Source organism: Mirounga angustirostris, unplaced genomic scaffold, assembly GCF_029215605.1.
Source record: "Mirounga angustirostris isolate CCGP_5_RB_7025 unplaced genomic scaffold, mMirAng1.0.hap1 SCAF_16, whole genome shotgun sequence".
Taxonomy (NCBI): Eukaryota; Metazoa; Chordata; class Mammalia; order Carnivora; family Phocidae; genus Mirounga; species Mirounga angustirostris.
Window position 1 is genome coordinate 57137652 of NW_026991724.1, and position 23887 is coordinate 57161538.

The 23887-nt window shown below is 56.8% G+C and overlaps 3 protein-coding genes across 6 annotated transcripts; all 3 read right to left on the reverse strand.

The window, feature by feature from the left end:
• Nucleotides 1-1567: 1567 nt before the first annotated feature.
• Nucleotides 1568-11622, reverse strand: SYT5 (synaptotagmin 5). 4 transcript variants are annotated; one of them, XM_045892254.3, is made up of 8 exons: nucleotides 6949-7159; nucleotides 6241-6413; nucleotides 4564-4683; nucleotides 4288-4455; nucleotides 3775-3942; nucleotides 3371-3488; nucleotides 2966-3099; nucleotides 1572-2282 (listed from the first exon to the last, which is right to left on the reverse strand). In XM_045892254.3, exons 1-8 carry the CDS (start codon nucleotides 7025-7027, stop codon nucleotides 2082-2084), a joined length of 1161 nt encoding a protein of 386 aa, XP_045748210.1. In that variant the 5' UTR covers nucleotides 7028-7159; the 3' UTR covers nucleotides 1572-2081. The 4 variants fall into 4 exon arrangements, with proteins under 4 accessions (XP_064436624.1, XP_045748210.1, XP_064436622.1 ...); XM_064580553.1 differs by lacking the exons at nucleotides 6241-6413; nucleotides 6949-7159 and adding exons at nucleotides 11164-11323; nucleotides 11507-11622 and having other exon boundaries at nucleotides 1649-2282; XM_064580554.1 differs by lacking the exon at nucleotides 6241-6413 and having other exon boundaries at nucleotides 1568-2282; nucleotides 6949-8436.
• Nucleotides 11324-20380, reverse strand: PTPRH (protein tyrosine phosphatase receptor type H). The gene is made up of 6 exons (XM_064581553.1): nucleotides 17604-20380; nucleotides 13005-13095; nucleotides 12482-12570; nucleotides 12176-12252; nucleotides 11962-12096; nucleotides 11324-11629 (listed from the first exon to the last, which is right to left on the reverse strand). The coding sequence occupies exons 4-6, from the start codon at nucleotides 12179-12181 to the stop codon at nucleotides 11324-11326; spliced, it is 447 nt and encodes a 148-aa protein (XP_064437623.1). The 5' UTR covers nucleotides 12182-12252; nucleotides 12482-12570; nucleotides 13005-13095; nucleotides 17604-20380.
• Nucleotides 20381-20439: 59 nt separating this feature from the next.
• Nucleotides 20440-22003, reverse strand: TMEM86B (transmembrane protein 86B; the record flags this gene model as incomplete). Its single annotated transcript, XM_054511652.2, has 2 exons — nucleotides 20440-21204; nucleotides 21748-22003. Coding segments are annotated over 2 exons (639 nt in total), but the record flags the coding sequence as incomplete, so codon positions are not given.
• Nucleotides 22004-23887: the final 1884 nt, after the last annotated feature.

A 23887-nucleotide genomic window follows, 5' to 3' on the forward strand; every position in this document is an offset into this window, starting at 1 on the left:
TATTTTTATTGTGGTAAAATACACACAACATAAAGTTTAATGACATTTAGTACATTGACAATGTTGGGCAACCATCACCACTGTCTAGTTCCAGAACTTTCTCATCATTCCATAAGGAAGTCCTGTACTCATTAATCAGTCTCTCCCCATTTCTCCTTCTCCCTAGTCTTGCAAACCACAAATCTACTTTTTTTCCCCTCTATAGATTGCCTATTCTGGATATTTCATACAGATGGAATCATACAATATGTGGCCTTGTCCGTCTGGCTTCTTTCACTTATAATCTTGCTTTCAAGGTTCATCATGCGTAGCATGAATCAGTGTAAACATTCCTTTTTATGACTGAATAATATTCCAGTGTATTTCCCCTTCATCTTTGCCAGCCTCGTTCCATCTTGTCCTTCAAAGCACAGCTCAAACATTACCTCTTTAGGTAAGTTGTCCTTGACTGCCCTGATCTCAGCTCTCATTAGCTTACTGCCCAGTACGGACCACCATTTGTAATGATTTTATTCTTCTCATTTGTTGGCTTTCTTGTTGACACGGAACTAGGGACCCCAATGTCATCATCTAACTCAGAACAGATTTGATCCCAGGATTTAAAGACAGATTTCCTGGCTGTATGATCCTAGGCAGGTCATGTTACTTCTCTGAAGCAGTTTCCTCATTTGTCAACTGGGAATAACCATGTCTATTTCATGGGGTGGTTGTGAGGATTATTGTTAGCAGGAGTAGCAGTAATAGTAATAATAGTAATACCTCAGGCTATTTTCATAAAGACGTCCCCTCACTCACTCACACATGAGAAATTACCACATCACTTTGAAGAAATTTGTTAAATCGCATAGACATTACAACCTGTGTAACTGATCAGATTTCCCTTTTCCCATTGGCTACCAGGAAGCTCAGTGCAGGTTAATACTCTGCCCTTTCTTTAGTACATGGGGGAACCTGTTGCCTCATTTTCCTCTTAACCTCCTGGTCAGAGAGCTCTCTTGCCAAATTTCATGGACCTTTGTCTACCACCTGAAATCCTGTCTGGGATGAGAGGAGGGAGGAGCCAATGAAATGATTGTCTTTCCTAGACAGGGATAAGGAGGCAGCATTTGTTGAAGGAAGGAAGAGGTAGAACCATTAGTTTTCCCCTGCATAACTCTGTCCTTTCTCCCAGTTTCTGGGAATCTCATTCCCAGACTCTACATATCTACTTTGTTTCCGTGATGAGAGTAAGTCGCCTGGGGGTAAAGTTTGGATCTGCATCAACTTAGGGTTCCAGCATCCGACAGAAACTGCCACCCTGAAGACCTCAGGGAAAATAGAATGGATCAATGATGGAAGAAAGAAGGTAAGGGAGGGAAATATGGGTATGAAAATCTATGGAAGTCATGGGTGCGGGAGCAGAATAAATTCGTGAGCAAGTACGTGATTCTCACAGACTCTTCATAGCAAACATACAGGAGGTATTGTTATGACCACAATTTTTTCAGATGAAGAAACCCAGGCTTGGAGGGGTGCATGAACAAATAAATGAATACATGGGTGGTGGGTGGGTGGGCCAGTTTCCCTCAGTGTGTTTCCAGGATGAGCAGCCCTATCCTTGCCCTTGGGTGATCCCACCCTCTTGGGCCCCTGGCCCCTGCCCTGCCCACCCCATCAGTAAGCGCAAGTCCGGGCCACCAAAGTTGCTGAGTATTTATTTGGTCCCAGGAGCGGTGCAGGAATCTGACTAGGGACAGGAGGGGGTGATCCTGTGCAGGAAGAGGGGCACTGGGAGTGAAGAGGGTAGAAGGCTGGGTCACTGATTGTCAAAGCAGAGAGTGGGAGGCTGGGGTTGGGGGAGTCCAGATTGCTCCTCTCCCCCAGGGGTCCCTGGGGCTTCTGGGTGTGTGCTTGGTGGGAGAGTTGGCAAGTCACCATGATTGGTATAATGGGGGGTGGCAAGGCAGGAATGGGTCAGTTTGGGGTGGGGTGGGGGTGGTTAGTGGTCAGAGTAGGCTTAAAGGTAGGCCTGGGTGTGGCTCTGGCCAGGAGTCTGAGGTCAGGGGCCGAGTCCAGGCTTGGCAAGGGGCTTGAAGTGGGGATCAGGGTGCAGGCAGCGGCCTCACTCGGTCAGGCGGCCGCAGCGAGTGCCACTGGGCAATGGGCCGCCGGGGGTTGGCCAGCATGTCTGCCCAGTGCCGCAGGCCAGCTCCCCCGGCCGCAGCCCCTACGGCCACCCTCCCGATGGCCTCGTTCTTGCCCAGCTTGTCATAGTCCAGCACCGTCAGCTCCACCTGGACCTTCTGGAGACAGGAAGAACAGGGGAAGAGACAAAAGAGCTCGTGAAGGAGGCGTGGCGGGGAGGGGCTCGGGTATCGTTGCCAAGGAGACCCTCTCCCTAGCAACCAGAGGTCTAGCGGGACTTGTTAGCACCCTGAGCTAAGGCCTCTCAGGGGGACTCCAACGGTAAAGGGGGTGGAAGGCGAGAGAGGGGAGAACCTCTGTTAGAGGGATGTTCTGGAGTCTTTCTGTCTCTGCGATCAGATTTCAAAGGAGATAAACAATCAGGACGTGGTAAGGGTTTGTAGGGGTTGTTAGGAGCCTCCTTAGGGAACAGCCTCCTAAGGGGGACAAACCTTCAGGACTCTGAAATGGGTGGAGGTGCGGCCCCGCTCCTGAAGAGTTGTGGGGAAATCTTTTCCTTAGTACCCATAATTCCTGAGGGGGGGCGGAGCCCTGGTCTTGCTTGGGGGCGGGGCGCCCTGGTCCCGCTTGGGGGCGGGGCATCCTGGTCTTACTTGGGGGAGGGGCACCCTGGTCCTCCTAAGAGGAAACTGACTTTGGAAACACAACCCCAGGCCCCCAGGACCTGGCTTCTAAAGGTCGCTAAGGAGTCTCCCTTCCCCTAGCAACGGGGGCTTTTAAGGGCCTGGGACTCTGGGGGAAGGGCTGCTCTGACAGGGGCTTTAGGTAGGTCTGAGCTCACCTGCACCTGGTCACAGGGCACCTCGAAACTGAAGGCCTCATTGTAATAGGGGTTCAGTGTATTCTTCTTGATGGTCGTTTTCTTCTTACGCACCTTTTTGCCGCCCTGCAGCAGGTGGACCTTGACATACGGATCTGGGCGGAAAAAGGAGTCTTACAGCCCCCGACTGCCGAGTGCAGGGGATCATGTTGAGGAGGGTGCATGAGAAGCTCCTTTGGAACAGCACAGAGACACTCTGTGCACCCCTCAAGTCTCTCTCTCTGCCCAAAGCAAATCTATATCCCCCATGGCAGGCTGGGCCTCCCTCTCCACCAAGGGACTCTCGGGACCCAGAAACTGCCAGAACCTTGGCTACAGAGCCTCCCCCTTGCCCCCCCCCACACCATTTCCTTGCTTCCCACACACCTGAGAGCCCTCCTACGTCCATCTTCTTCAGGTTCTTAGCCTCCAGGACGATGACAGTGAGCTTCCCGGCCGTAGGGACATAGCGGAGGGAGAAGCAGATGTCACCTAGTTTTTCCTGCTAAAAGACAGAGAGGGACCCCTCGCCAGAGCCCCTGTTTCACATCCATGCCCTCTTGAACCCTTCTCCCCCACCCCCGCCTGAGAATGGAATGGTCCAGTGAGGACCACAGTGGTACAATCCAAGGAGGAGTCGAGATGTGGACCTACCAGGAGAGCCCCTGGGACTAGCACTCTGAAGCAGGTGGAACGGCTGGAGCCCCGAGGGTCCAAGAGGCCTGTGATCTGATTGGCCCGGGCTCGCAGTGGGCGGGCCCAGCCGTAGGGGCGTGGCCACGAGTGCTCACCTCCTCCCGCGGAGCAGCCTGCAGCTCGCGCCAGGCCAGCACTGGCCGCCCCAAGTCCACGGAGCTCATGGGGACCCGCACCTCCCCAATGGCATCGTTGCGGGAGAAGCGATCGAAGTCGTATACTGCCATGACCAGTACCCTGCCCCCCAGCTCCACGTACGGGACCTAGATGAGGGGGCCGCAGAGAAGAGAGCACAAGGTGGAGAGTAGGAAGTCAGAGAGACAGGAAGTGGGGCACAGCACATCCTGGTAGAAGGCGGCGAGTTGGGCAGCAAGGGTTCAAGGGAACAGCTGTGCGGAAGTTTCTGGAACCCAAATGGAACAAAGCAACAGCCCAGGGGTCAGCAGTGCCCGACAGCGACAATCTAGGGTCCAGTGTGATAGTCCCCAGAGCTGGTAGCTGCTACCTGAGCTGTGGTTGCCTCCAGAAAAAGCTGAAGGAGTCGCTCCCCAGTGTTCCAGGGACTGGGGCAGGTTGCCAAGCCTGGGGCATCGAGGCCAGGAGCTCACCTTGAAGGCAAAGTTCTCCCCAAAGTGTGGGTTCAGTGTCTGCCGATGCACCTTGGTCTCATGCCGCCTCCGCTTGTCCGGCAGCAGGTAGACCCGCACGTAGGGGTCGGAGGAGCCCCCCAGGTCCAAGGCTGCCAATCCCTCAGCTTGCAGGATGCCCACCAGCAGCTGAAAGGTGATGAAGGGACTCTAGTCTTAGCTTCCTTTTTGGAGCCTCTAGAAAGGGGCTAGAACCCTCGGACCCTCCCCTCCACACCACCCCCCTCCTCCACCCACCTGGCCACTCTGGAAATCATAATCGAGTGAGTACTGCAGTCGTCCAAGCTCATGCTTCTCGGCCACCTGTGACCCTGGCCCAGATGGTGCTGGCTCCAACTCCTCCACCTCCGGCTGCACCTTAGGGAGCCAGGAGCAAGGGCGGGTGAACTTTCCCCCTGACAGTGGTATCCTCCAGGCCCAGAAGCCAAGGGAGAGTCACCGGTCCCTCAGGCTACCCCTGAGCACTTGCAGGCTAAACAGAGTCGGAGTTTGACTAGTGATGTCTGCCACAGGCAGGACTAGTCATAGTAACACAGGTGCAGTAGTCGAAGTTTGACTAATGATGTCTGCTATGGGGGAGAACAGACACACATGCAGTGTGTGTGTCATGCCTAGACTAGAAAAACGGGAGCTGATAGCACCTTGTTGCCTACCAGAAGGATGCAGAAGTTTTTATTTCACATGCAAATGGATGTACTGGGGTTGTTGTCCAAATTGACGTGTTGACTGGTGATCTCGCCACAGAACAACATGGAGGAGGAATAGTATCTTTACCCTGTATTTGCCATTCTAAGCTAGAACAAGAGTTCTCCTTAACCTAAGCCACCAATTTTCAAAATTCAACGTGAATCAGAATTCCCCTGAGAAATGTGGTGAAATGCCTTCACTTCAGAGATTCTGATTCGTTAGGTCTGGTACAAGGCCCAGAATTTGTGTTTCCACGAGAACCTGAGGTGAGTCTGATGCAGGTGGTCTTTGGACGTCGCTGGCTTGAGGAATAGGGATGGAGGCTGGATACCAGGACCCTAAAGGTCCTGCCTGATGGGCGATCATTACAACAGCGATTTGTTGACAAGGGAGGAGGGGAAATGCTGGTTACAGACCACACACTTGAGTCTCAGAGAAGGATAGTGAATTTCCCCAGGTCACAGAGCTGGGGAATGGTTCCTCTGCGTTGGAAACCTAGGACTTCCTGGCTTCCAGGTGAGCACCATTCCACTATGCACTCAGACCCTGACACCTGTAAGCTTTCATTTTCCACTCCAGTGGCCTCTTCTAACTCACGTTTCTTTCATTCTCTTGGGGCTGCTACGCCAGCCTCCTCCCTGGCCTCCTTGCCCCAAATCCATCCTCCACATGGGTTCCAGAGGATTCATTCCAACACCCATGCTGCGCATGAATCTTCTGTGGTTCTCAATTGCCCTTGTGACATGCGTACTACTGAGCTCTTCAGATGCCCACTCTAGAGTGCAGGATATTTGCCATTTGTGCTCCAGCTATTGTGAAATGTCTCAGAGTCTGGATTCCAGGCCCTAGCACATGCTCTTCCCTCGAGCTACAATGTCCTTCTCTCCGTTCTGGGTGAATCTGTATGTTCTTTGGGTCTCAACACGGAAGATACCTCCCTCGGACGCATCCTTGGACTGCCCAGGCTACAGGTGGTGTCTCTGCACCCCCCATATGCTCTGTACTGCCCCTAACGTGGCACATACCACCGTGTCTTGTGAGTGTCTGACTTCCCCACCAGACTGGTTCTCGCGAACAGGGACTAGATCTGGCCCGTCTCGAGATCCCTAGGGTCCAGGTGGGAAATGAACCAGTAAGGTGAGCATAGGAGGGAAGAGAGCAGGGACTGAGGCTGCTGGGCCAAGGGTGCGGGTCGGGGCAGGGCTGAGGGGCTGGGCCAGGCCACACCTTGTCTATGTAACTCCGGCCTAGCTCCTTCACTTCCTGAAGGTGGACCTGGGCTTGGGCCTGGCTCTTCTTGCCCAACCGCCTCCGACAGCGCTTCCGGTAGACGCAGAAACAACAGCCGAAGACGAGGAGGCCTGAGACCAGAACGATTGCGGCCAGGGCCCAGGGGGGTACTGCAGAGGGCATGGAGACAACACTCATTGAGGCCCTAGGAAGCAAGCCGGCTGATCCAGTCCGAATTACACGTGGAAGCTGGAATCCTGGCCTTGTTTTCCCTCCGGCCTTTTCCATTCCGTTTTATTGCCGTGTTTTCCTTCCAACTGCTCTCACCTATAAAGCGATCCGGTGCCCTATTCTAGGCTGACAACGTCCAGATTCTCTCACCTGTTAATTCCATCTCCCCTGCCACCCCCATTCTAATTTCTGCTCAACCCCTGACGCGTTTGGAAGCCATGCCCCCCCCCCGGCCTCAGTTTCCCTATCTTTAAAAGAAGTCAGAGGTGGACAGTCCAAGATCCCATTCCATTCCACACTCTTTGACCTGGTTCTCGATTTTCTTGTCCATTTCACTTAAGAGTCAAGCCCAGGATTCCCACTGCAATGCCACCCGGATTTGCCTGCCCGCCGGCCGAGTACACCCCTTCGAATCCCGCCCCTGAGAATCCCAGCCGGGCTTTCCCTTCGCTCTGGCCCCCGAGGCTCGCTCACCAGGGCCGTGGCCGATGCGACTCGAGTCAGGAGGCGTGTCGGGCGCTGGAGGCCCTGGGGTTGGGGGCTCCGAGAACATGCCGGCGAGGTCTTACGGTCCTTTCTGCGGAGGCACCCAAGAGCCCTAGCCCCCCACGCCCACCCGGTGCTTTCTGTGAAGCCGCCGAACAACCAAGAACTCCAATTCCCATCGGCACCCTGGGCGGCCGGCCGCATAGGAATCAGCCAGCAGCCGCGAGGCATGCTGGGGGTTGTAGTGTCAGCCTCCCCGCGACGGAGGGCGGGCGCCAGGGGTGGGTTCCAGGACCTAGTTCCATCCCACAGGGACGCCCCCGCCCTCCAAGGCCCCGCAGGAATCCCGCCAACTTCTACCCCTTCCGTGCCCGTCCTCGCGGGCCTGAACCGGAAGTGGGCAAAGGCGGGCGTGAGAACCGGAGCCCTGGGTTGCCCCGAGCAACGGGTGGCTGGTTCGGGCAGGGCGGGAGCAACGATGGTTGCCCTGGCAACGGGCTGTTGCCAAGACAACGGGCGGGGCTGACGTACAGGCAGAGTCCCCGCGCGGCAGGCTCGCACCTCGCCGGGTCAGGACCCCAGCCCCCGATCCCGCGCAGAGCGAGCGTGGGGAGAGGGCGGCCTCGCCCGTCGGTCTACGCGCCCTCGGCTGGCTCCTCCCTGCACATCTGGCCCTGCGGGCAGAGACTCGGGCTCCCCGCCCTCCCCCGCTCGGGCCGAGGGCTCCCTGCTGCCACTGCCGGGGGGGGGGGGGATGGGAGGGGGTCTGTGGGGGCGCACATCCTTCCCGGCCTGCTGTCTCTCCCGCGCATCCCGAGCTCTGTCTTTACACCTGTCTTCGTGACCGCCTCGGCCTCCACACCTCTCTCCACTCCCTATTTCTATCCATTCCCCCACCCGCCTCTCGCCGCGCCCCTGTCTGTGTCTCCCTTGTCCTCCGCCTGTGGTCTGTTCTGTCACTCCAAGGGTCTCCCACTCTCGCCCCCTGCTTGCTCCTCCCTCCCCTCTGCTTTTTGTCTCCAGACCTTTCTCTAAATCCCAATCTCCCCATTTCAGGCTCCAGTCCTCCCACTCCCTCGGTCGGTCCCTCCCCAGTGCCCCTCCTCGCCGCCCCCCACACACACACCACGGCTCTCTAGGGATGGGGATGAGGAGCGGGCTTAGGGAGGGCCTCCCAGAGGCTCCTACCTGCTCGGCCGCTGGACGGGACCCTCGCAGGAGACACCCAGGCGCCGGCCCCGCCCGGACCCCGCCCCCGCACGCGGGCGGGTGGCGCTGTCCTGGGTGCTGATCGCCGCGCTCGGTGGGGCGGGGGCGCGGCAGAGCGGAGCCGGCTGGTGAGTGCGTGTGTGCGCGCGCGCGTGCGTGTTAGGTCCCGGGTACAGGGAGAGTCCCATCCCGCCCCTCGTCCCGCCCCCGGCCAGGAACCACTAGGGTGTCCACGGATATTTATCCTGGTCCCCGAGGATTTTCTGTTTTCTAGTCCAGCTGTCTGGCATCCAGGCCCCCTTTCTCCACCCCCGCCCTCGCCAGGATACCCAGTCTGAGGACCCCGGAGCCTCTCTCCGGAGACCCAAGCAGTCAGCTATCCAGACACAAGACTCAGCCTGAAAGTCTCCAGTGAAGCCGCCCCAGACCTCACCCCACCCTCTAGGTTCCCCCCGGCACCAGGCCCGGGAAGCAAGCCCTTATGCTCCTAGCTTCAGCAAACGGCGTCCACACTGCCCAGACCCTGCACACAAGTATGGACCTCTAACCCTCTCTGAGAGACTCAACCATCCAAACACATTTTTTTCGGGTACCGAATTGTGGGTCCTTCTAGCTTCTCTCCCAGGACATTAACCTCAGTACCTGAAAATCAGGAATCCAGCCCCATTCCCACCCCAGACCCAGAAATCCACTATAGCAAGCCTCTCTGGGGAGAATAGTGATTTAATAAATTATGGGATAGAAGAAAAAGATCTGTACAAGCAGTGGGGTGCAGGGAAATCTCAGATCCTAGGAGGCTGATTTGGTTTCCGGAGTAAAACATGGCATGGATCCTGCTGCCCTCACTCCTGGGGTAGTTAGAATTCCAGACTCTAATTTCTTCCTTCCTCGGGATCTAGCTTCTTTAAGACCCTGCAGCCTGAGCCCCCAGCCTCCTCCTCCCTCAAAGAATGAGAAATCCTAGCTCCCATCCTTCCCTCCTTGGAGGAACCAGGAGTCCAGGATACCTGCTCCCACCTGCCCTCTCTCTTCCAGGGAAACAGTTTAGGCTGCCAGGCCCCTGCAAGACCCCAGAGTCTGGGACCCCAGCCTTCTGCTGTCCCAGGGCTCCAGGAGTCTGAGCTGAAGTGGGGATCCAGAGTTCGAGTCTAGCTGGGCTGGGGTCTCAGCCCTTCTGGGGCTCAGACATTCTCATACAGCAGGTTCTCATACACAGCCCCGTTGTCTGTTGGGGCTCGGCCTGACTGCTGGAGAAATCTCAGGATGCACTGGTGCAGGAACACATACTGGGCCTGGGGAGGGGCACGGGGTAGGGGGTGAGCCTTGGCCTGCTTCCCCCCTCTTCCAGAGCCCCCCACCCTGTGCCCTCAGGAGCCCCATCACCTCAGTGTGCACCATCAGAGGCCGGCTTTCCCTCATCTTCTGCACATAGCTGAAGGGCCCTACACATCCATCCCGTTCCAGCTGCCTCAGCAGGACATCCGAGGCAATGAGGGTGCCCGTGTGGCCCACGCCAGCACTAGACAGGAACAAGAAAGGGTCAGGCCACAGGAAGGGGGAGTCTTGGCTGATAGGAGGGATCTGTGTTTGGAACACCCAGGATCGGGGTACTGCTCAGCAAGAACAATTCTGGGGGATACAGTGTTAAGTGGGGGTTATTTAACGGAGTGAAGAACCACTGCGTGTGACTATACCTGGGCTTCCTCCTGTCTGCCAGGCCCTGCCTCAAGTGCCTGACATGCCCTTTACTCTTTCCCCGGCCTTGAGAAGTTGGAGCTGCTAGCCCACCCATTTTAGAGACGGGGAAAAGGAGGCTGAGTGACATGAGGTCACTTGTGTGTCCTGGGTCGCTTGGAGAGTGAACCACAGAGCTGGAGTTCACACTTGAGAAAAGGAACTCCCAAGCTGATTGTTCCAAAAAATAATGTTTACACATCAAACTGACCATTTTAAAGAAAACAATTCAGTGGCATTTAGGACATTCACAATGCTGTGTGCCCACCAGGTTTAATTAGTTCCCAGACAGTTCTATCTCCCCAGAAGACCCTGTGCCCATTAAGCAGTCCCTTCCCCTGTCCCCCTGTCCCCAGCCCCTGGTGGCCATCGAGCTGTTTTCTGGCTCCGTGGATTTTCCTATCCTGGACATCTCTTGCAAATGGGATCAAACCATGCGGGACCTTTCGAGTCTGGCTTCGTTCACTCAGCATCATGTTTTCAAAGTTCTTCCACATCCTCGAATGAATCAGTACTTCATTCCTTTTTACAGTTCAAGTTAATCCTCCTAACCACTCTGCAAGAGTCCCTTCTGTGCTTGCAGGGGAGGGATGACCCCTCGCTGGGGACAACTCCAGGGGGCGCTATCTGGGGACAGGGCAGGTGTTAGGACACACTTCAGCAGAGAGCTTAAGGGTGCCACCACGGGTGTCAGTTCGGCCACTTGCTAGCAGCCTTGAACCCAAGACTTCAGCTTTCTGACTGGGTTTCCCCAGCTCTGCAGCAGGGAGGAAACCTCTTTGGTCCTGAGGCTGCCCTGCAGACCAGGGAGACCGAGGCTGTCCCTGCAGCCTGAGCTCCATTTCAGAGGCTGTCTGCCCCTCTGGAGCAGGCTCCTTGATTCTCGCCCCCACCCCCACCCCCGGCCCAGAACCTCACCTACAGAGGTGTCAGGATCAATATCAGGAGAATGGTGGATGGGGTGAGGTCCGGGGCACGCGCTGAGGTGTTTCAAATGCTTCTCAAAACCTCTGGCTGCTTGTCCCTCCTGCCCTTCACCCCTCCCTCCCTTCTCTCTACCACTGCATTCCCCTCCTTGACCTTTCCCGTCTTGTCACCCCATCCTCATGTCCCTCTGCCTCGCTGCCCCTTTGCCTTCTGCCTCCACGTCCTCCATCCACTCCCCCTCTCTTCCATCTCCTGCAGAGATGCCCAAGGACCCACTAACCCAGGTTCCTGAGTCCCACGGGGGCGGTGCCCTCACTGTGAGGGGGTCCTCACCTGCAGTGCAAAATGGGGGGCCTCCCACCGTGGTCTTGTCCAGCCCATGCCGCAGCATCTTCCAGAAGACCAGCATGGGGTCTGGGGAGTGGGGGACGCCGTGGTCTGGCCAGGTCACGTAATGGAACTGACACACTGGTAGTGTTTTCTGCTCTTGCATCTAGAGGGAGGGTGGGTTGGGGAGGGAGAGCTCAGGACCCCCGGGGGGGCTGGTTTCTGAGTGGCGGGGGGCATCCCTGGGCATGCTGTGGTCCCCTGGGAGAGTGACAGAAGGCTCAGCCTCGGGACGGGTTCGGAGGCACGGAACCCGGGGGATGGGGCCGGCCGAGTACCGCGGACTCACGTGCTGGAGCTTCAGGTCTCGGACTGTCCAGTCCTCCAGCACCTCCTCACCCTCCAGCGTCACTTGTAGGTGCCCATGTGTGCAGGGCTTGGCGTCGAGAGGCCAGTAATGCTCACACTTCACCTGGGGGCAAACTGGGAGGTCAGAGAACGGGAGGCCCCAGACAACCTGTCCCGGTGCCCGTCTACACTGTGGCGCTTGCATTCAGCGCCTAGTAAGGAGGCAAGACCCCGGGGCAGCCAGGTTACATTCATCCCAGCCAGGGGGACCCCTCCTTCCCCAGGTCATTGGGTTATATGGACCAAGGGATGGGCTGGGGTGACTGGAGGAGGCTGGGGTTGTATGGGAGGGAATCAGCGAGGTCTGGGTCAGGGTGGACAGTGGGATCCGTGTCCTGGGCCTGGTTGTGGGTTGGAGCTCAGGGGTCAACACCGAGACCCCTGCAGGGCTCTCACCTGGCGGGATTCCACACAGTTGGTCAGCATGACCAGGGTGCCGCTCTGCTGCTCCCACACCAGGCGCCAGAAATCACCCACCGTCTGGGGCAGGGGGCCCTGGGCTGCAATGAACTCCTGGGGGTTCTCAAGACCCTGGCGGAGGGAAACAGATTGCAGTCCTTCCCACCTCAGCGTCACTCAGCACCCTCCTGGCTCCCAGCCACAACCTTACAGGCATGAAGCTGGCATTGATGTAGTCTGAGTCTGGCTCCTCCTGGAGGGGCTTCAGGGGCACACGAGATCAGTCACCTGGGGGAGGAGGCCAGCATCAGTGAAGCGGGGGGTGGGGGGGAGACCCAGGAACAGAAGCCACGCGGAGGGCAGGCAGGCACTGGGAGCTCCAGGAGGGGCCAGCGGTGCCCACCTCTCGGGGGCAGGAGCTTTGTGTCTCCTAGGGGACGGGGGACGGGGACCCGGGATGGGGTGTTGACAAAGTCATGGCTGGGGATGAGGTCAGCAGAGGCTTAATAAGACTCACAGGGCAGCACGTTCCTGTAACGGTTCTTGGCGGTTTTCCGGAGCTGAGGCCACCGTTTGAGACCAACTGGGACTCTCCAGAGCCAATTGCTGGGGGCAGAGGCAGAAGGGGAGGTGCACAGGCATTGGAATTTCTCTACCTTCCCCCGAGGGTACCCCCGTTCAGCACCACCCCACTCACCCCCACGCCCCAGAATTCTGTAGCACCCACAAAAATAAAGCATGTGTACCCCATCCCCGCAGGGCACTCGGGAGGGTTTGGGGCACAGTGGGGGCTGGAGAGGTAGGAGAGAGAAGAGGCATCAGGGGAAAACCACGGTGTTTCTTCAGCACTGACCCGAAGACCGAAGACCGGTCATAGGGTAAGATTTTGCAGAGGCCAAAAAAAGAATCCCTTGTTTGCATAAGCAAACAAAACAGGTGGCCCAGCTTTAGTTTAATCCCAAAAGGTGCGGGGGGGGGGGGGGGGGGTAGGTCGGGGTGGGCACGTGGGGCTCAGCTCCACCCCCTCGCTCCCCGTGCACCTGGTACTCCTCCCCAAAGCCACAATTGCTGTCCTTCTCATTTTTCCTGACATGGTCAACAAAGTCTTCCACCAGGATGTCCTCTGAGAAGCTGTGGGAAAGGGGCAGAATTTAACCTCCTCCAGTCCTGTGCTCTTGGGATGAGAGAAAAGCCTCCCCCCGCTCCCCCCTCCCCGGTTGTTAAGTGTTTCTTAGCATCCCCAGGACCTATTCATCTTGTAACTGGAAGCTTACACCTTCTGATCCCCTTCACCCAATTCACCAGCCCTCCTCCCTTTGCCTCTGGTCTCGGTTTCTAATAACTCAGTTTTTTTTTAAACTTCAAATACAAGTGATGTCATGCAGTATTTCTCTTTCTCACTTATCTCACTTAGTATCATGTCCTCAAGATCTGCACACCGTGTCCCCAGTGTCAGGATTTCCTTTTTTTTTTATAGTTTATATTTAATGTCATTTTCGATTAATCTTCAGTATTTCAGAAAATATGCCTACCGGGGCGCCTGGGTGGCTCAGTTGGTTGGGCGACTGCCTTCGGCTCAGGTCATGATCCTGGAGTCCCGGGATCGAGTCCTGCATCGGGCTCCCTGCTCGGCAGGGAGTCTGCTTCTTCCTCTGACCCTCCCCCCTCTCATGCTCTCTCTCTCTCATTCTCTCTCTCAAATAAATAAATAAAATCTTAAAACAAAACAAAACAAAACAAAACCAGAAGACCTATTGGGGCGCCTGGGTGGCTCAGTTGGTTGAGCGACTGCCTTTGGCTCAGGTCATGATCCTGGAGTCCCTGGATCAAGTCCCGCATCGGGCTCCCTGCTCGGCAGGGAGCCTGCTTCTGCCTCTGACCCTCCCCCCTCTCATGTGCTCTCTCTCTCTCTCTCATTCTCTCTGTCTCAAATAAATAAAAATTAAAAAAAAAATCTTTAAAAAAAATGTGCCTACCATACTATTTTACACACTATATATAAAATATACATTTTTTTAAGATTTTATTCATTTATTTAACAGAGAGAGAGAGAACAAGTAGGCAGAGAGGCAGGCAGAGGGAGAGGGAGAAGCAGGCTCCCCGCCGAGCAGGGAGCCCGATGCGGGGCTCGATCCCAGGACCCCGGGATCATGACCTGAGCCGAAGGCAGCGGCTTAACCGACTGATCCACCCAGGCACTCCTAAAATATACATATTTTAAAAAATATTTGACCAACTACATTTTTAATATTTATGAGCTATTTATGAGTCATGAATATACATTTTGTCAGATTTATAAAAGGACTGCATATTCTTTTTTTTTTTTGTAAACAAAGATGGAACTTTCTTTTAGTCCACATATGACCATACAGGTATTTTGAGTACTATATAGTTTGTGCTATTACTTGATATACTTTTCCTAGAGAACCCCTGAGTAGGAAAACGCTTAACCCCAAAGCTTTTCTTTTCTTTTAAGGCTGCATCATACTCCATTATATATACACCACATTTTCCTGATGCATTCACCCATCAGTGGCCGCTTCGGTGTCTCCGAATCTTGGCCATCACACCTAACGCTGCAGCGAACGTGGGGGCGCACATTCCTTATCGAGATAGCGATCGCATTTCCTGCACGTAAATACTCGGAAGGGGACTTGTTGGATCAAAACAGCGTGTCCGATTTACCCTTTTGGCTCCTGAGCGGAAAGCGGGGTCTCGAAGAGACAAGTGTGCACCCATGTCCATAACAGCACTTTTCAAAGAGCAAAGGGGGGAGCGAGCAGTCCGGCGCCCAGCATCCTTCATCCACTGTTCACTCCCTCATCACTGTGTTCATCGGCGGAACACAGATGAACAAAATGTGGTCTGTGCAATGGAATATTATCCTGCCTTTAAAAGGAAGGACATTCTGGGGGCGCCTGGGTGGCTCAGTCGGTTAAGCATCTGCCTTCAGCTTCAGTTATGATCCCAGGGTCCTGGGATTGAGCCCCACATCGGGCTCCCTGCTCAGCAAGGGGAGTCTGCTTCTCCCTCTTGCCTGCTGCTCCCCCTGCTTGTGCTCTCTCATGCTTTCTCTCAAATAAATAAATAAAATCTTAAAAAAAAAAAAAAGGGAAGGATATTCAGACACAGGCTACCCCATGGATGAACCTGGAGAACATTATGCTGAGTGAGATAAGCCAGTCACAGAAGGACAAATACTGATGAGTCACTTGGATGAGGTTCCTAGAGCAGCCAGATTCATAGAGACAGAAAGTAGACGGTGGACCAGGGGCCGGGGAATGGGGGGGATGGGGAGAGGGTGTTTGGTGGGGATGGAGTTTCAGTTCTGTGAGATGAAAAGTTCTGTGGACAGATGGGGGTGATGGTTGCACAAGAGCATGAATGTGCTTAATGCCATGGAACTGGACACCTAGAAATGGGTACAATGGTCAATGCTATGTGTATTCGACCACAATTAAGGTTGTTTTTATTATAAAAAGGAAAAAGGTGCTTCTTCTCCCATTTAGGGCCACTCTGCTTCCCCCGAGCTCCAGTTCCTTCCACCCTCTCCAGCATTAGTTCCTCCTTCTAGTCTGCATCTCTACCCTCTCCTCTGTGCCTTTAGCTGGTAAACACGCTAAAAATCTCTCTTCTATATGAAGAAAAGGCTTTTGACTCATGGATCTCCAGCTCCAACCCCTTCTCGCTCCTCTCCTCGTAAGACAGCTTTATGAACACTGTCTTGACCCAGTTTTGAGGCACCGGCTAGAGGCCAGTGTGTCCCACATCTTGAGCCGTGGTTAAACCCCCCCCCACACACACACCACCTCCTCCATGGGGGTCTCACACTCTGGGCCACTGCGCACCTGCCCTCAGCCCCCAGGGGCAGCCCCTACACCCACCGAAATGATTCCCACTAAGCCTGTTGGCCTGGTGTTGCCCATTCCTTCCCACAGAAACCATAATGGAGGGTCTTGCCCGCATTTCCCCCACCTCCCCTACCTCCCGACTGAGCCTGGTGCTTCCCCATGTCGCCCTGAGGGCTATACTTTGTCCCCCTTTCTTGGGATCTGCGAGTATAATAAACTATGTTTTCAGTGGCGGTCATCTCTCAACCTTTGGCTTTATCACACCTAAACAGCAACAAAACGTGTTCAAACACCCATGCATGTTCAAACTTCTCACGCAGACTGGTTTTCTCTGCTGCTTTTCTAAGCACTTCACCAAGGCCTGGTGTGGTAAGGACATCTTTTCCCAGAGTCCCCGGATCTTATTTGCCTCCTTCTTTCCAATTCCAAAGGCCACCTCTCAGTCTTTCCGTGGCACGACTGCTCAGCAACATGTAGCCCCACCCACCACTCCTCCCTTCTTCCTGCACCCCCTCCCCGACCGGCACCACCACCACGCCCCTGGCCACTGCGTCTCTGTCTCCTCCACGGGCCCCTCTTCCTGCATCCACAAGACAAGGTGGATGTTCCTGAGAGTCCGCCCCCAAGCCTGTCTTCTCACTACGCACACAATTCTTTTTTTTTTTCCTAAAGACTTTATTTATTTATTTGAGAGAGAGAGAATGAGAGAGACAGAGCATGAGGGGGGAGGGTCAGAGGGAGAAGCAGACTCCCCGCCGAGCAGGGAGCCCGATGCGGGACTCGATCCCGGGACTCCAAGATCACGACCTGAGCCGAAGGCAGTTGCTTAACGGCTGAGCCACCCAGGCGCCCTCTTAAACATTTTATTTTGAAATTATTAGAGACTCCCAGGAAGTTGCAAAAAATAGTACACAGGGCCCCATGTGAGCTTTGTTTCCACTAACCCCCGTGGTAACATCTCACACACATAAAATACACCATCAAAAGCAGGAAATCGACAGTGATACACAATACTGTTACCTGGACTACAGGCCTCATTTCTCAGGTTTCACTGTTTTTAAGCAATTTTAATCTGTGTAAAGAATTGTGTAGCCACCACCCCAGTGAAGATATAGACCTGCCCCGTCATTGAGGAATTACCTTGAGCTACCCCCTTTTAGATTTGACTATCCCCAATCTGTATCTCCCGACAACCACGGGTCTGTCCTCCATTTTTAAAAGTCTGCCATCTCTTTTTTCTTTCTTTCTTTTTGTTTTTTTTTTAAGATTATTTATTGAGAGAGAGAGAGAGCACGAGCGGGGTGGAGGGACAGAGGGAGAGAGAGAGCGTGGAGCTGGACGTGGGGCTCGATCCCAGGACCCCGAGATCATGACCTGAGCCGAAGTCAAGAGTCCGTCGCTCAACCGAGTGAGCCACCGAGGCGCCCCCAGTCCACCGTTTGAAGAATGAGATACGCGTGGAATCACACAGAGGGAACCAACCCTACTAACACCTCAATCCGGGACTTCTGGCCTCCAGAACCAGGAGACCACAGAGTTCTGGTGTTTCAGCCACTCCTTCTACGGCCTCCCGTGGCCATCCCCTTTCTGGCCCCCACCAGCCACCAACCTTGTCCCCCTCCACCACCAGTCTGTGACGCCCTTCCATCTACCCCGAGTTTCTCACCAGTTTTATTGTTCTGTGGCTGGTAGCACCTCTGCTCCATGCTAACCTCTCCCCATATGGCTCCTTCAGGAACTAAATCCATATTTGTTCACCATCTCGAACCAATCCCCTTAGTTACTTACCCAACATCTGCAGGTTCCTGCAGCCTGACCACAGGCCGGCCACGAGCTCAGTGGGCAAACAGCGTCTTCTGGTCCTGGCCAAGGGTGCGGCACCGAGGAGACGGTCAGGGAAGGGGACCCCAGCGTGAGATGAATGGGCCATGACCAGGGTAGCGCTGGGCATGGCGGGAGCGCTGAGGAGGTGTCTGCCCCCCAGCAGGAGACACCCCAGGGCTGAGTCTCAATACTAGAGTAGGATTTGGTGAGTGAAGAATGGCGTTGAGAAGGCGGCTCGGCAGAGGAGGGCAGGTGTCCAGGGGGCGAGCTGGGACGACTCAGGGGACCCGAGAGTATTTTCGTGTGGCCAGAGCTGTGTGTGGAATGGGGATGGGAGGGGGTGACCCTGAGCTGGGGGTCAGGTTTGCGGGGCCCCAGCCTAGTCTGGACTTAACATCAGCGTGCCAGGTCGGCGAGCACCTGCTGGTGCGGGGAGAGGCCATGGGAGCCCCACGTGCTTCCCCGCCCCCGCACCTGGCCGCGACCACCTCTTCCATCTGGCTGTTCCTGAGCCCCAGGCCGGCGATGTGGTAAGTGAAAGGCTTTCCCGAGTTCTGTGAGCTGCTCTAGCATGTTAATCAAACCCAAGGAGGGGCTCGTGGGAACCTCTCATCCATATCCGGTGGGTCAGAAGCTCAGGTGACAATGAGGACTTGGATTGGCCGGGGGTGGGGGGCAGTCCTGTGGGACGGGTAGACGGTGCCAGAGCTGACTTGAACGGTAGGAGCCCAGCTGGGGTCGGAGAATCGCTTGTTCGTGTTGGGGAGCCCACACACTGGGATGGGATAGAAGCGTAATCACGTATCGTTAAGAAATGCTGACAACAACCTGAACCCCAAGTGATCGGGAACACGTTTAAAGATGAGTTATGATGGGGCGCCTGGGTGGCTCAGTTGGTTAAGCGACTGCCTTCGGCTCAGGTCATGATCCTGGAGTCCCGGGATCGAGTCCCGCATCGGGCTCCCTGCTCGGCGGGGGGTCTGCTTCTCCCTCTGACCCTCCCCCCTCTCATGCTCTCTCTCTATCTCATTCTCTCTCTCAAATAAATAAATAAAATCTTAAAAATAAAAAATAAAAAAAAAGATGAGTTATGCTGCTGGTTGCCCTGGGCTGGAGGGCAGGAGTGGTCGGGGAGGTGAGGCTGGAAGGCATGGGGTCTCTTTTTGGGGTGATGAAGGCTCTAACATTGATGGTGGTGATGGTTGCCCAACTCTGTGAATATACCATAAACCCCTAACATCCACACTTTTCTTCCTTTCTTTCTTTTTTTAAGTAGGCTCCTCACCCAACGTGGGGCTTGAACTCACCACCCTGAGGTCAAGGGCGGCAGGCTCCCCCCACCGAGCCCGCCAGGCGCCCCGCCCCGCGCACGCCTTGGGTGGGCAGCTGGACGGAATGTGAAGAGTGTCTCAGCAAAGCCACGGCCAGAACGTGTTTTTCTGGGACTGAGTAGAAACGACCTCACACAGAACATGGTCACAGCTCAGCAATGACCGCCAACAACGCCCGACTGTGAAGTTCGTAGCTGTCAGGAGGCCGGACCTCCTTGTTCCCACCGCACGCACCAAGCTCACAATGTTCCACGTCAACGCGTCTCAGTAAAACATAAAAGGGAAGGTGTTCTTCAGACAGACGGAGGCAGGAGATTTCCCTCCACGCGCCTTCCCGTGGTGCTGGGGGCTGCTCGCTTCACACCCCTGCCCCCGTTCGTGTTCCGCGAGCCCCGGCTCCTGACGGCGGACAGAGCAGAGCGCGCAGGACCGGGGCGGCGGAGCCCGGAGCATGACCACCACGTGGGCACGAAGCAGGGGTGCAGCAGAAGGCAGCGCTGGGCCTCTGCGGGTGGGAGGAGCGGGGCGCACACCCCCCATGACACTCACCCCTGCCCGAGGTCGCATCACAGCTTCTGTGCCTCTCCTGGCTCAACGCCTTCCTACACGGTGGCCTGAAGCTGGGGCAGGGACTGAAAAGCAGGGGTGAGGTCAAAGGACACGGAAGCACAGACTCAAAGGGGCCCACAGGTCCACCGACCGACGAGAGGAGAAAGGTGTGGTGCATATGGGATAGTGCGCAGCCATCAGAAAGAACGAGGTCCTGCCGGTTGGAGCTAGACGGTATTAGGCTGCGTGAAATAAGTCAGAGAGAGACAAACACCCTATGATTCCCCTCGTATGTGGGATTTAAGACACAGAAACGAGCACAGGGAAACGAGACAGAGGCAAGCCACACAACAGACTCTTAACTACAGAGAACAAACCACTGGCGACCAGAGGGGAGGTGGGTGGGGGAGGGGGAGCCAGGTGATGCGGATGGAGAAAGCGCATGTCGTGATGAGCTCGGGTAACGTATGGAAGTGCTAAGTCGCTATATTGTGCACCTGAAACTAGTATTGCATTGTGTTAAATACACCTGAATTAAAATAAAAACTTAAAAAAACAGGAGTGGGCTCGGCGGGTCCCTGCCCCCTCCCAGTGCCCCTGGGTGGCTCAGTCAGTTAATCAGACTCTTGATTTCGGCTCAGGTCATGATCTCAGGGTCGTGAGATCGAGCCCCGCGTCAGGCTCAGCACGGAATCTACTTGAGAGTCTCTCCCTCTGCCCCTCCCCCTGCTTGCTCTCTAAATAAATAAAAGTTTTTAAAAAAATTTTTTTTAAAATAGGGACGCCTGGCTGGCTTAGTTGGTTGAGCGTCTGCCTTCGGCTCAGGTCGTGATCCCGGGGTCCTGGGATGGAGCCCCGCATCGGGCTCCCTGCTCAGTGGGAACCTGCTTCTCCCTCTTCCTCTGCCGCTCCCCCTGCTTTGTGCGCTCTCTCTCTCAAATAAATAAATAAAATCTTTAAAAAAAATTAAAATTAAAAAAACAAAAGAAAAAACGATTTGCTGAGATTGTGAGCACCCCTCCCCCAAGGCCCCTCCCCAAATAATGGAGATGTCGCCGTTCCAATGTCCACTTTACTTGGGCACGAAATAGATTAGGGCCACAGGGAAGGGGGCGGGTGCACAGGAGAGGTAGGCTGGGATCACGGAGGCAGGCGGTGGATGTGGATGTCCACAGACGGCTCTCCCGTGGCTCCAGCCACATGGGCACCTGCAGACAGGAGTCCAGGAGCCTGGGCCTCCCGTCCCATCTGGTGGGGCCTGGCTGGAGGGCAGGGGGCGCCCGGGTCTGTCCGGGCCCCTGGTCAGTTGGTCTTGAGCCTGGGGCTCTGGAAGGCTGACAGGGTGATGAGGAACTGGGCAGCATAGTAGGTGGTCATGACCACCAGGCGGGCATGGGGCAGCGGCTGGGCGAAGGTGTCCCAGGCCAGCACCATGTCCGAGAACGTGAAGAGCAGGACCCCCCAGCGGACGCTGCCGCCCCTGGCCAGGCCACGCCACAGCACGGAGGCCAGGACCAGGGAGTAGGCCGCCAGGGCCGGGGCCATGCTGGTGGGGAGGTGGAGTAGCAGGATGCCGGAATACGGCATGGAGACCAGCGCGATGGGCAGCAGGAGGCCTGGCCGCAGGGGACTGAGGCCGAAGGCCCAGAGGTAGAGCAGGTGGGCCACGGCGAAGGCAGCCATGCCTAGAGGAGACAGGACCCGTTGCTCCCTCGTGGCCACCTCGCAGCTCAGAGCCTGAGGGCGAGGACTGCCCCGAGCAGCAGTGTCCACCCTGGCTACATCGCCCGCATCAGCTGGGATTACCGTACCGGCCTCCCTGGGGCAGGCTCCCCTGTCCCTGCCCTTGGCACCAGAGTGACCTTAAAAGGCACACTGCATTCCATCCTTACTCAGCTTACAACTCCCCATTTTGCTCTGCTCCCCACTTGGCTCCACCCACCCACCTGCGCCGACCACCCCAGGGCCTTTGCACTTGCCGGCTCCCTGCCTGGACCGTCCCTCCTCCCATGGCCCCTGCACTTTCTTCAAGACGTCACCTCCTTGGTGAGGCCATCCTTGACCAGCTACTCCGGACTGTAGCACCCGAAGCCCCCCTTCCTGTCCCTCCACGCCACTCACACCCTCTAAGCTCTGCCGCCCAAGCCCCCCAGGGGAAGGAGGGCTCTGTGGGAGCGGGGGTCCGTGTCTGGGTGGGGGTCCACAAGCGACCACGCAGCCCCGCTCACCATGGAGGAAGGCGTCGGGCCAGATGAGGCAGGCGTCCCCCACAGCCGAGCACAGGAGGGCCCCCTGCAGGAGCGCACGGTACCGTCTACCCCGGCCCCCGACGTGCAGGGCCGCCGCCAGGCACAGCACTGGCAGGCACTTGACCAGGGCGCTCACCCAGGATGGCCGGTCTTGAGGGATCCAGAGGAGGAAGTAGGCAGCACAGGTGAGGAGGAAGGGGCTCAACCGCCAGCACGGGCGCGGCTGCTTTGGGAGACAAGGGGGTCACCGAGTCCCTGGAGCCCAGCCAGCTCCCGGCCCCTGGGGGGCGCGCCACGCGGCCAGGACTCGGGTCGTGCGGCTGCCACTGCACCCCCACCCGGGAACCTGGCTCGCTGTCCGCGGGGAGCCCAGCCTCCTGAGGGCGGGGATCCCAGGGCCCCCCGGTCTGGTGGGCTGCTCAGGTCCCCGGAGCCCAGGCCTAACCGCCTCCCACACCCGGTGTCTCTCACTTGGGCTGAGAAGCAAGGCCTTCCGGGCAGACCCTCTTCCCAGGCGTCCATGTCGGCCTCTGACCCACCAGAGTGGCACGTATGTGGGCACGGGTGGCCTCGGGAGTGGAGGGGAAGCGTGTGGTTACACGTTAACCCGAGGAGCGTCCTGTGGACTCTGCGGCTGATAACAGGGCCTGGGGAGATGGCCCTGGGGATGGCCCCGCCTGACACCACTGATAAGGTGCCCACTGGGGACGCAGGGGTCCCTCCTTCCCCACGGCACCCTGCCCCCCGGCCCAGACCTGGCTTCCCCCTGCTGCCCGGGCGACGTGTGGCCATAAACGCCCCTGCCAGTGTCCCATGCCCAACCAACCAGGAGCGACCCGGTGCAGGACTCCTACACCCTCCCCTGCACCTGGAACCCTGGGGTAGGGGAGCGCCATCAGCCCCGGGCTCAGGTCAGTGGCAGGACCTCCCGGCCGGAGTGCGGGACAGGATGGAAACTCCCCAGGTCCCTGCCCACCCAGTGTCCCCCCGGCAGGCTGCCTGGGGGTCCTTCCTGTGCCCTGGCCCTGCTGTCCTCAGCTCTGGCCATCACACCCCCCCAAGGCGGCCTCCACGGACCCTCCTGAGGGAAAACGTGCTGGTGCTGAGTCGTACGAGGCCCTCACTGCGCACCGGCCGCGGCTTTGCAAGCACATCTTGCAAGCGCACTCAGCCCCTCTGTAACTCCGGGTTTAGCAGGAAAGGGTTTAGCAGGTGCCCAACTATATGCCCAACTGGTGGGCTGACCAGCCCCAGGCACCCAGTGCTCCACCACCACAGGAGACCAGGCTCAGGGGACATCACTTCTGCAAGGTCGCCCAGCCATGAAACCCTCCCAAAGACTGGAGGCTGGCCTGCCACCTCCTGGAGGGTGTATGGACCTGGGACACGTAGGGCTGAGGGCACGAAAGGGACCTCAGAAAACAGCTCATGGGGACCAGGCCCCAGACAAGACTGGGCAGGACTCTGCTCCTCCACCCAGGACATCCTTTCCTGGTCTGAGCACAAGCGACCCACCCTCAGCAGAGCACGGAGATCCAGGAGCCTAAGAGCTCTCTGAGGGCCACATACAGGGGCTGAGGAAGGCCTGGGGCCCCGAGGCCAGGGTGCATGGGCAGCTCAGGGCCCAGCCCAGATCCCATTATTCATGGCCAGAAGCCAGGGTGCAGGGATAGCTCAAATCCCAGCCACAGGTCCCAGAACTCAAGGTCGGAGTGACCAGGGTGCAAGGACATTTCAGGCCCCGAGCCCCAGTTTCCAGAACTCGAGCCCGAGGCGGCCAGGGTGCAAGGATAGCTCAGGCCACCAGCCCCAAGTCCAAGAAACAAGGCTCGAGGGGGCCAGGGTGCAGGGAGAGACCAGACCTGCAGCCTCAGGTCCCAAACTCAAGGCCCAAGGGCAGGGTGTAGGGACAGCTCAAGCGCCCAACTCCAGGTCCCAGAACTCAAGGCCCAAGGAGGCCAGGGTGCAGGGATAGATAAAACTCCGGCCTCAGGTCCCAGAATTGAAGGCCTGAGGAGGCCAGGGTACAGGGACATCTCAGGTCCCCAACTCCAGGTCCCAGAACTCAAGGCCCAAGGCCAGGGTGCAGGGACAGCTCACGCCCAGAACCCCAGGTCCC